The sequence below is a fragment of the Sceloporus undulatus genome, chromosome 2 (assembly GCF_019175285.1).
Source record: "Sceloporus undulatus isolate JIND9_A2432 ecotype Alabama chromosome 2, SceUnd_v1.1, whole genome shotgun sequence".
Taxonomy (NCBI): domain Eukaryota; kingdom Metazoa; phylum Chordata; class Lepidosauria; order Squamata; family Phrynosomatidae; genus Sceloporus; species Sceloporus undulatus.
Window position 1 is genome coordinate 23190585 of NC_056523.1, and position 12608 is coordinate 23203192.

General features: G+C 44.2%; 1 protein-coding gene across 8 annotated transcripts in view; it reads left to right on the top strand.

Annotated features, from left to right (window-relative positions):
- Positions 1 to 12608, top strand: part of TTLL3 (tubulin tyrosine ligase like 3) — a 53614-nt gene that overhangs the window by 2407 nt on the left and 38599 nt on the right. For 3 of the 8 annotated variants that reach the window (XM_042448943.1, XM_042448942.1, XM_042448941.1), the window contains exon 2: positions 1109 to 1193. In XM_042448943.1, coding sequence (XP_042304877.1) covers positions 1188 to 1193 — 6 coding nt within the window. In that variant the 5' untranslated portion in view covers positions 1109 to 1187. Of the gene's footprint in view, positions 1 to 395; positions 1194 to 6681; positions 6793 to 12608 lie in introns of those variants that run through there. The other 5 variants (XM_042448945.1, XM_042448940.1, XM_042448946.1 and 2 more) reach the window with 3 other exon arrangements.

The window sequence follows — 12608 nt, forward strand, 5'->3', positions numbered from 1 at the left end:
TATTATTATTATTATTATTATTATTATTATTATTATTATTATTATTATTATATCTTTGTTGTTGTGTGCCTTCATGTTGTTTCTGACTTATGGCAACCCTAAGGTGAACCTATTCTGGGGGTTTCTTGGCAAGATTGGTTCAGAAGAGGTTTGCCATTGCCTTCCTCAGAGGCTGAGAAAGTGTGACTTGCCCAAGTAAATTCCCATGGCTGAGAAGCAATTTGAACCCAAAGAGCACACACTCATGTGCTCTGAAGTTTTGTTGTTGTTGTTGTTGTTGTGTGCCTTGAAGTTGTTTCTGACTTATGGTTACCCTAAGATGAAGGTATCATGGAGTTTTCTTGACAAGATTTATTCAGAGGGGGTTTGCCATTGCCTTCCCTGAGGCTGAGAGAGTGTGCCTTGCCCAAGGTCACTCAGTGGGTTTCATGGCCGAGCGGGGAATCAAACCCTATTCTCCAGAGTCATAATCCAACGCGCAAATCATTACTCTCTGTATTATATATGGGAGGCTGGTCTATAGAGATTTAGCTGAAAAGGGAATCATGTTAGAGATAATGCTAGAAAAACAGTTTACGTTAGCAAAAATGATTAGTTTAAATTTTGGAAGTAAAGTATCAATGTGCAGGACAACTTGCCTGAAGTGTGGGTGTGATTGTATACTGAAGGTAGTTTCTACAGGTGCAGCCACCCAGTATGGGGGAGAAAGTAATATTTTTTGCTGTTCCTGAAGACAAGGTATGTCTAGGTACAAAAATGCAGTGACATACTTGGATCAACTTAAAGGATACTTTCTCCATATGGGAACAGCTTCTGGAATAGGCTTCTGCTCATGGTAGCCAAATGGGACTCCCATATTCTCCACAGGAAAAGTGTTGGGTATGTGTACAGATGTCTCCTGTGTTGCTAAAAACCTCTTAAAATATTCCTTTTATGGAACAATTGCTCACTTTCCAAATCAAAAGCAACCAGCCACTCTTGGCTACGTAATGTAAATACCTGTCTGTGACTGCTCTGCCCTAGGCTGCTTTATGGGATACTCATCTGGAGAAGGAAGGGTGTAAGTCAGTTGGTTAGCTGAGTTACAGTGGTCACTTTCTCCTCCCAGGTGGCTGTGCAGTGCGCCATGACTGACATACCTGTTCACTGTGTTTTGCTGTTCAGGAAGTGGAGCTGGCACCAAGAACATGCAGGTAAGTGGCCCCGAATCTGCTTCCCAGTGTCCTGCCCTTTCCTATTCTAGAGCGCCAAGAGCCACGTTTTGTGCAAACAACCATTGCATTTTGCTTGTCTCAACAGGAGAAAAATTCTAATTCTTGGCAGTGATTTGGGGCATGGAAAGACAGAGGAGTCTGGAGTGTAAGACTTGATGGTTTCCTGAGCAGTTACAAGAACCTAGTCAAATTGATAAGGACACACCTCTCTCATTCCTTGTAATCACTGCCTACATAATCTCTGGATATGTTATTTCATCAGAATTGATGCACACATTTGTAAGATTGTCTCCCAAGGTGGAAGGGCTACATGCATTCAGTTTTTTAAAAAGTGTTGAATTTGCCATATATTTTTATTGTACTTATGTGCCTTTAAATCAACTCCAACTTAGAGCAACCATATTGTTTTCTTGGCAAGATTTATTCAAAGGAGGTTTGCCATTGTCTTCCTATGAATATAGAATGCAACACATGATGTACCATGGTTATCTCCCTGCTAAGTACTAAACAGGAATGACCTGCCGAAGGAGATCCGCCACATTTCTACTCTTACAGCCTTTTAAGAAGGCTCTTAAGACAGATCTCTTCCGGCAGGCCTTCCCTACCTAGTTCCTCTCCCCATTTACTGTGACTTACATCGCTCTGTCCACCAATTCTCTTAAATTTAATAAGAAGAATTAAATTAAAATTAATTAAAATAAAATTCTTGCGTCAAGAAGAACCCTCCCTCCGTACCTACTGTCATCATCAGACCTGGGAGGGAGTGAAAAAGACAGGCCCATCAGGTCTAGCTGTAAATTCTGTGACTTACGTCACTCTCTCTTATCTTATTTTATTGTATTGTATTCTTTGTATTTTTATTGCTGTAACCCGCCCAGATTCCTTGTGATTGTGCAGGCTATAAATAAATTATTATTATTATTATTATTATTATTATTACTACTATTTAGTTTCCAAGATCAGATGGCATCTGGTACCTTCGTGATATTTGTTGCTGTTGTATACCTTAAAGTTGTTTTGGACTTACTTGGACCCTAATGCAAAACTATCACAGGGTTTTCTTGGCAAGATTTGATCAGAGTGAGGTGGCCTTTGCCTTTCTCTCAGACTGAGGGAATGTGACTTGCTCAAGACTTCTCAGTGGGTTTCTATGGGTCAAGTGGGGATTGGATCCTTGATCTCCAGAGTTCTAGTTCAACACTCAAACCATTACACCATGCTGGCTCTCTTGTGGTATTTTTGTTGTGCCAAATACTTTAAAGGTAAAGGTAGTCAGTTGACATGAATGTCTTGTCACTGACTGCTCATCTCCATTACTAAGTTGAAGAGCCAGCGTTGTCCAAGGACTGCTCTGATGGTCATGTTGCCAGCATGACTGCACCGAACACTGTTACTTTCCATGTAAAGTAGTACCTATATTTATCTACTTGTATTTGCATGCTTTCTAACTGTTAGGTTGGCAGAAGCTGGGACTAGTGATGGGAGCGCACCCCATCATGCCACACTCGGGCCTCAAACTGTCAAACCTCTGATCTTACTGTCATCAGAATTCGCATCTTGACCACTAAGCCACCATATACCACTGCCAGATACTTTGCTAGGCACCGAATCTCACCCATCTCCAGCAAGGCTCATAGATCAGTGTTAGGGCACAGCTTTCCATGCAAAAAGTCTGTCCCTGACATTTCTGTAGTGGGTTAGAGAAGATTTGTGTCTGAAAACATGGACAGCTGGTACTTGTTAATGAACCATGATCTGTGGTGTATATGCAACTGTGGGTGCAGGGTTCTCAGTGTTTGCTGTCACACACAAAAGATGGGCATGCGTATACCATATTCCATACACTGTTTCTCCATCAACCAAACTGAGAGCAAAGAATGCACAAAAGACCCCCAAAATTTTTTGCTGAAGGCACAAGTAAAGAACATGGCCCTCTGGGTGTTGTAGAATTGCAATTTCCATCAGACCTAGGCAGCAGAGAGACTCTGTGAATTACAGTTCAGTAACATCAGAAGATCACACAGGAGGTACCCGGGCAAAAATGGGATTTAAAGTGAAAAAACCTGCAAAAGCAGATTTATTATCAGACAGCGTCTGAGTTAACCCAACATTAACGCAGACAGAAAGTAGAAAAGACACGCAAAAGTGCAATTGGTTGTCAGACAACATCCCTATTAAGGTGCATTAACGTGACATTAACCTGGCTAGAAAGTAGACAAAATGCAATTCTTTTTACTTCTGGAAAATCCCAAAAGTAAAAAAATTATGTTTTGTCAAGTTTCTAGCCAGTTTAATGTTGCGTTAACCCCATCTGTCTGAAAATCAATTGCACTTTTACGTGTCTTCTTAGGGTTTGAGGGGGGGGGTTAAATTCTGTTTTTGAATGGGATGTCTCCTGTGTGATAAACTCCCTTGCTTAGTGTATTTGGGACAGCAGTCAAATAAATGTAGGTGCCTCATGATATTCTCTGTTAGTACTTCAAGAGGCAGAGTTGATGTTCTCACTACCAAGAAAAATTAAAACATTAAAAATTCAGCTTAATGAAAGAGTAAGATCTGATGGCTAGGGCTGATGGGAATTATAGTCTGGATTTCGTGGGGTACACATTTCTCATCGTCACCTGTAAGAAACAGACTATGGGATTGTGGTCCAAAACACACTGCAGAAATAACCCAAAGGGTTTTCAACAATGGCTCCTTTTCATCCTGGAAAGAAGTGACCAGTGGGGTCCCACAGGGATCTGTCTTGGGGCTAGTGCTGTTCAACATCTTCATTCATGACTTGGATGACAGAGTTGGGGGCATACTCATCAAATTTGCAGATGACACCAAATTAGGAGGAGTAGCTCATACTCCAGAGGACAGGTTCAAAATTCAAAATGACCTGAATAGACTAGAAAGCTGGGCCACAGCTAACAAAATGAAATTCAATGGAGAAATGTAAGGTACTGCACTTGGGGCAGAAAAATGAAATATACAGAAATTGGATGGGGGACACCTGGCTGAACGAGACTACATGTGAAAGGGATCTAGGAGTCCAAGTAGACCACAAGTTGAACATGAGTCAACAATGTGATGTGGCAGCTAAAAAGGCCAATGCAATTTTAGGCTGCATCAATAAAAGTATAGTGTCTAGGTCAAGAGAAGCAATAGTGCCACTCTATTCTGCTTTGATCAGGCCCACCTGGAATATTGTGTCCAGTTCTGGGCACCACAATTCATTTGAACTAGCTAATGAGCATTAATTGTATTGCTTTTATGTTCAATGCCCACAGTTTACCACCTGCCCTTCTTTGCATGATAACATCGGTCACCCTGCTTTTGGTTGGCCCAAGAAAGCACCACCGTGGTGTGGATTTTGGATTTTATCTAGGGTTGCCATAATTGTCCACTAAACCAAGGACAAATGTAGGACAAAACCTAGACCAAACTGTAGGACAACTGCAGGACAAAACTCAGCCCAAAATGTAGGGCATTTAAATGGAGACATTTTGAAGTTCCTCCTGGACAGAAAGCTGGAAGGAGGAATAGCTAGAAGACTATACTTCTATTGATGCAGCTCAGAATGCCCTGGCCTTGCAAAAAGGCAGGGAGGGGGCCATATAGGCCTCCAAACAGCTCCTCTTCAGCTGAACACCTGCCTGGTCCGCCATGGCGCGAGCCAAACAGGCGCCTGGGCCCAAGCAGCAGGAAAATGGGGCCTGACTGAGGAGGAGCGAGCCCTTTCCGTTGGGGAGCAGCAGCAGCAGGCAGGGCAGCTGGGTAGGAGGTGGGCTGCTGCTTGAGGGGAGGGGCTGCATGCTGGAGGAGGGGTTGTGCTGAGGGAAATGCAGGGTCTCTGCTTGGCAAGCCTGTGGACTGTGTCTCCGTTTCCTTTCCCACCCCCATTCCAGCCTTCCTCAAAGGAAGTCCAAAACCCTCCATTTTGACTTCTAAAAGCACTAATCTTATATTTGTATTAAGTGTGTTTAGCTTTTATTCTAGCTCACTAAGAACACTAATTTGTACTGATATTAAGTGTTTCCAGGATTTATTTTCTCTCCCCAGGAGGAATTCCAAAGGCCCTCCATTTCAGCATGGCTAAGACATGGATTTATTAAGTGTTTTTAGCTTTTATTTTCTCTCTGGGAGGATTGCAAAGTCCTCCGTTTGGAGCATCACTAAGAAGCACGCATTTATATTTGTATTAGTTTTGTTTAGCTTTTATTTCTGTCCAGGAGGAATCCAAAAGGTCCTCCATTGAATCATCACTAGGAAGCATGGATTTATATTTATAGTCGTGCTTTTAGGATTTTTTTTCTCTCCAGGCCCAAAGGCTATCCATTGCAGCATCAGTAAGAATACTAATTTATTTATATTTAGTTTTTCAGCTTTTATTTTTGTCTCTGGGAGGAATTCAAAAGTTCCTCCATTTGGAGCATCTTTGGAGCATGGATTTATTATTATTATTATTATTATTATTTTATTCTCTTTGTTGTTGTGTGCCTTCATTTGTTTCTACTTATGCAACCCTAAGGTGAACCTATTCTGGGGTTTCTTGGCAAGATTGGTTCAGAAGAGGTTTGCCATTGCCTTCCTCAGAGGCTGAGAAGTGTGCTTGCCCCAAGTACTTCCCATGGCTGAGAAGCAATTTGACCCCAAGAGCACACCCTCAGTGCTCTGGTTTTGTTGTTGTTGTTGTTGTGTGCCTTGAAGTTGTTTTCTGACTTATGGTTCCCTAGCGTAGGTATCTGGAGTTTTCTGACAAGTTTATTATTCAGAGGGGGTTTGCCATTGCCTTCCCTGAGGCTGAGAGAGTGTGCCTTGCCCAAGGTCACTCAGTGGGTTTCATGGCCGAGCGGGGAACAAACCCTATTCTCCAGAGTCATAATCCAACGCGCAAATCATTACTCTCTGTATTATATATGGAGGCTGGTCTATGAGATTTAGCTGAAAAGAATCATGTTAGAGATAATGCTAGAAAAACAGTTTACGTTAGCAAAAGATTAGTTTAAATTTGGAAGTAAAGTTCAAGTGCAGGAAAACTTGCCTGAGTGTGGTGTGATTGTATACTGAAGGTAGTTTTCTACAGGGGCAGCCACCCAGTATGGGGGAGAAAGTAAATTTTTTTGCTGTTCCTGAAGACAAGGTATGTCTAGGTAAAAAATGCAGTGACAGTACTTGGATCAACTTAAAGGAGACTTCTCTCCATATGGGAACAGCTCTGGAATAGCGTCTGCTCATGGTAGCCAATGGGGACTCCCATATCTCCACAGGAAAAGTGTTGGGTATGTGTACAGAGTCCCTGTGTTGCTAAAAAAACCTCTATAAATATTCCTTTTATGGAACAATTGCTCACTTTCCAAATCAAAAGCAACCAGCCACTCTTGCTACGTAATGTAAAATACCTGTCTGTGACTCTCGTGTGCCCTAGGCTGCTTTATGATACTCATCTGGAGAAGGAAGGGTGTAAGTCAGTTGGTTAGCGGAGTTACAGTGGTCACTTTCTCCTCCCAGGTGGCTGTGGCGTGCGCCATGACTGACATACCTGTTCACTGTGTTTTGCTGTTCAGGAAGTGGAGCTGGCACCAAGAACATGCAGTAAGTGGCCCCGAATCTGCTTCCCAGTGTCCTGCCCTTTCCTATTCTAGAGCGCCAAGAGCCACTTTTGTGCAAACAACCATTGCATTTTGCTTGTTCTCAACAGGAAAAAATGGAATTCTTGGCGTGTTTGGGGCATGGAAGACAGAGTCTGATTAGACTGATGGTTCCTGAGCAGTTACAAGACCTAGTCAAATTGAAGGACCACCTCTCTCATTCCTTGTAATCACGCTACATAATCTCTGGATAGTGTTATTTCATCAGAATGATCACACATTTGTAAGATTGTCTCCCAAGGTGGAAGGGCTACATGCATTCAGTTTTTAAAAAGTGTTGAATTTGCCATATATTTTTATTGTACTTACTATGTGCCTTAAATCAACTCCAACTAGAGCAACTCTATATTGTTTTTTGTTGATCAGAAGATTTATTCAAAGGAGGTTGCCATTGTCTTCCTATGAATAGAGTAGATGAAACATGAATGTACCATGGTTACTCCCTGCTAATACTAAACAGGAATGACCTGCCGAAGGAGATCCGCACATTTCTACTCTTACAGCCTTTTAAAGGCCTTAAGACAGATCTCTTCCGGCAGGCCTTCCCTACCTAGTTCCTCTCCCCGTTTACTGTGACTTACGTCGCTCTGTCCACCATTCTCTCTTAATTTAAAGAGAATTAAATTAAATTTTAAAATAAAATTCTGCTCAAGAAGAACCCTCCCCCGTACCTACTGTCATCCCAGACCTGGGAGGGAGTGAAAGACAGGCCCATCCAGGTCTAGCTGTAAATTCTGTGACTTACGTCACTCTCTATCTTATTTTATTTATTGTATTCTTTGTTTTTTTATTGCTGTAACCCGCCCAGATTCCTTGTGATTGGGCAGGCTATAAATAAATTATTATATTATTATTATTATTATTATTACTATTAGTTTCCAAGATCAGATGGCATCTGGTACCTTCGTGATATTTGTTGCTTGTATACCTTAAAGTTGTTTTGGACTTACTTGGACCCTAATGCAAAACTATCACAGGGTTTTCTTGGCAAGATTTGATCAGAGTGAGGTGGCCTTTGCCTTTCTCTCAGACTGAGGAGAATGTGACTTGCTCAAGACTTCTCAGTGGGTTTCTGGGGTCAAGTGGGGATTGGACCTTGATCTCCAGAGTTCTAGTTCAACACTCAAACCATTACACCATGCTGGCTCTCTTGTGGTATTTTTGTTGTGCCAAATACTTTAAAGGTAAAGGTAGTCATTGACATGAATGTCTAGTCACTGACTGCTCATCTCCATTACTAAGTTGAAGAGCCAGCGTTGTCCAAGGACTGCTCTGATGGTCATGTTGCAGCATGACTGCACCGAACACTGTTACTTTCCATGTAAAGTGTACCTATATTTATCTACTGTATTGCATGCTTTCTACGGTTGACAGAAGCTGGACTAGTGGGGAGCGCACCCATCATGCCACACTCGGGCCTCAAACTGTCAAACCTCTGATCTTACTGTCATCAGAATTCGCATCTGACCACTAAGACACCATATACCACTGCCAAAACTTTGCAGGCACCGAATCATCTCACCCATTCCAGCAAGGTCATGATCAGTGTAAGGGCACAGCTTTCCATGCAAAAATCTGTCCCTGACATTTCTGTAGTGGGTTAGAGAATTTGTGTGTCTGAAAACATGGACAGCTGTACTTTGTTAATGAACCATGATCTGTGGTGTGTATATGCAACTGTGGTGGCAGGTTCTCAGTGTTTGCTGTCACACACAAAAGTGGCATGCGTATACCAATTCCTACCGTTTTCTCAATCAACAAACTGAGAGCAAATGCACAAAAGACCCCAAAATTTTGCTGAAGGCACAAGTAAAGAACATGGCCCTCTGGGTGTTGTAGAATTGCAATTTCCATCAGACCTAGGCAGCAAGAGATTCCTGTATTACAGTTCTAGTAACATCAAGATCACAGGGAGGCACCCGGGCAAAAATGGGATTTAATAGTGAAAAACCTGCAAAGCAATATTATTATCAGACCAACGTCTGAGTTAACCCAACATTAACCAGACGAAAGTAGAAAAGACACGCAAAAGTGCAATTGTGTTGTCAGACAACATCCCTATTAAGGTTGCATTAATGTGACATTACCTCTAGAAAGTAAACAAAATGCAATTCTTTTACTTCTGGAAACTCCAAAAGTAAAAAATATTTTGTCAAGTTTCTAGCCAGTTTAATTTGCTTAACCCTCTGTCTGAAATCATTGCACTTTTACGTGTCTTCTTCTAGGGTTTTTTGAGGGGGGGGTTAAATTCTGTTTTTTGAATGGATGTCCCTTGTGATAAACTACCCCTTGCTTAGTGTATTTGGGACACGCAGTCAAATAAATGTGGTGCCTCATGAATGCTCTGTTAGACGTCCAAGGCAGAGTTTGATGGGGGGGGTGTGGCCTGTTACACAGTAACAAACACCGTACCCCCTCACCAGGAACCACATACGACAACCTCCATAGTGATGTATTTACACTGACCGACCCGGAGGCTAGGACAGTCTAGATTCTGTTAGTGTATCTGCGGCCACCCCATCGCTAGCGACTCCTTAACTTAAAGAGCTGACACACCTGGTCGCGGCAGCGATGCGGGAGACGCCCAGACTAACTTGTCCTGGGGACTTCAACATTATCCCGCACGAGCCAGCTATGTTCCACCGGTGCGGCATCGGAATTCATGGAACCATGGCGGGCCATGGCCTGGCGCCAGCTCATACAGGGTCCGAACACATTGTTCGTGTAATACTCTCGATTGGTCTTCTGGTTCGTATGTGATCAATGGGGTGAAAGTGGCCATTTTCCCCCCTGGTCAAGGACGATCATTTCCTGGTAGAGGCGAAAATCAGGTCTCTACCCAGATCCCCCCCCGGGGTGGCGACCAGTTTAGGATGGGCCCCCTTGAAGGCTGAGGGACCAAAAGGTTTTACAGGAGCATTAGAGGGGTCCATGGTTGGAGCGCCGGCGACTCGGTGATTGCACTCACCGGTATCTGGAATACCTGTCTTTGCAAGGCTATATACAGTATCGCTCCTAAGCCCTCTCAGCACGCTTCCAAAGGCAAGCCCTGGTAGACGGGAAGTGCGCCGGGTACGGAAGCTGGCACTGCGACGCTAGAGTACCCGTGGCGTAAACACATTTGCTTAAGACAACAAGCTCTCCTAGACCACTGTTTAGAAGGGGCGATACGGAGAGGCAGTACGAGCAGCAAAATTCGTTCCATGGGGCTCCGATTGCGTCCGCAGAGTCCGCGTCCGCAGAGTTGTCAGGGTGGTCAGGAGATACTCAGCTACCCCCGCTGCAAGAATCAGATCCTTTAACCTACTAAGGCCTGCTGTGACTTTTTTAACGACGTTTGTTGCGGATAAAACTCTCGGATAAGCGAGTGTCTGAAACGCGGCATTTGTAGCAGAACCTAAGGTAGAGGTTCCGGATCCTCCGTGGACTTTATTAACTGTATCGTTTGGAGTCGGTGATACCGAGGATGTGGACAGTCCCTCGGAGTGTTCGGAGACAAAACTGCTCTCTCGATCCCGGTCCCTCGTTGTTTTAGTTGCCCAGGTGGATCGGCGGTAACACTTTGGTTTCTCAGATAGGGATACAGCGTTGAGGATGGGCAGTCCGCAACAACAACGGAAAGGGGCCAGAGGAAAACCTATTCAAAAAACCCGCCCTCGACACCTGGTCATATATTACGGCCTGTTTCGCGGCGACCCATTTTTGGGAAAGGTGATCGAGAGGGAGCGGTTGCAATCCAGCTATTCAGGCGGTCCTTGGATGAAAACGGATTAGCTGGACCAATTTCAAAAGGGCTTCCCCCGGGCGGCGACTGGGGAGAACGGCAATGGTCGCCTTGGTCGTGATCTCCGTCTGAAGCGTCGACAGGGGAAGCGTGTCCCCTGTTGGGGCTCGTGGACAGCTCAGCGGCTTCCGATACCATCGACCAGTGGTATCCCTGCTGTGACGCCTGGCAGGGTGGGAATCGGGGGCACTAAACTTGACGCTCCATGGTTTCCGTTACTACCTCCTGGGAGGTCCCAAGAATGTCCAGCTGGGAGACGTGTTGCTCCGACGAGCGGAACGCCCTTAGAAACTGGGGTCCCGCAGGAGCCATTCTGTCTCCCATGGCTATTACATTTACAGGAACCTCTGGGAGAGATCAGCCGGGAGACATGGGCGCGGGGTTATCAGTACGGCTGATGGAAACACCCAAATCATTTTCTGCTTCTCTATGTCTCCGACGGAATGCAGGACTGGTGATGGGGTCTCTCCTCTCGTGGCAATGCCTGGAGTCAGATGGGCTGGATGAGGGAAACCGACTCAAAGTGAATCCGAAACACGGAGTCTAGTTAGAGTTCCCCTGGTACAAGAATGGCGGTGTTCCACCTGTACTAACGGGTCACGCTCCCTGGGAAGGACTTTCCCCGGTGCGGCAGTCTGGGGGTGCTTCTTGACTCGGTACGCTGACACAAACCTACTGCTCATGTTGAACGCGACGGTCAAAGCACCTGTTGTATAAGCTTCGGCTTTTCGCCAGCTGCGCCCATACCTGGCCAGAGGGACCCTATAAACTGGTTTACATGCTATGGTAGACCTTGGAGATTGGATGTCTGCAATGTAATCTACTTGGGGGCAACCCTTAATATCAATCTCGGAAGCTGCAAATGTTCAGAAACAATGGCACCCGCTGGTCACGACTGGTGCATCCCAGGACCAGCCATAAACACCGGTGTTGAAAATCTCCATTGGTTTGCCCTGATTCACTTCCGGGCCCAAGATAAGGCGTTGGGTATTACCTTATAAAGCACTAAATGGCCTTGGGTCCAGTTACCTAAAGGTCGCCTCTCCCCGTACATTCCTCCTCGCACCTCAGGACATCTGGTCAGCAGCTACTGAGGTGCCGGGGGCTTAGATTGTCCCTCCACCACAAGAGGACATTTCCACTGCTGGCCCCCCCTTTGAATACGCTGCCCCACGGAGCTCCGCTCGCTACACCATGCCCATCAAGGAAGGATTTGAAGACGTCCGGTTTCCAACAGGCAGTCCCCATTAAATCCTGTGGGCCTCCCTCATCTTTCGTGGCCAAGAGAAAGGCTTTGGGGGCTTTTTTTTAGCCTTGTTTTTTATTATTTTTATATTTGATTTTTTTGATTTTTTGTATGTATTGTTTGTTTTTAAATTTTGTACTTGTAGCCCTGCCTATCAAGATGTGCGGTATATAAATAAAACTTTATTATTTATTATTATTATTATGTTCTCACATCACTCCCACTCTGGTTTTTGCATATCTACTATCAAAAAATTAAAACATTAAAATTCACTTATATCGAAAAGTAGTAATCTGATGCTAGCTGATGTGGAATTATCTGATTTTGTGGGTACACATTTCCCATCATCACCTGTAAGAAACAGACTTGGGATTGTGGGTTCCAAACACCTGCAGAAATACCCAAGGTTTTTCAACAATGGCTTCCTTTTCATCCTGGAAAGAAGTACCAGTGGGTCCCAAGGATCTTCTTGGGGCTAGTGCTTTTCAAATCTTCATTCATACTTGGATGACAGAGTGGGGCATACTCTAAATTTTGCAATTACACCAATTAGGATGGTAGCTCATACTCCATACTGATTTCAAAATTCAAAATTCCTTAATGCTAAAAGCTTGCCACAGCTAACAAAATGAAATCAATGGAGAATGTAAGTTATTGCACTTGGGCAGAAAAATGAAATATACAGAAAATCGATGGGGGACACCTGGCTGAACGAGACCGACATGTGA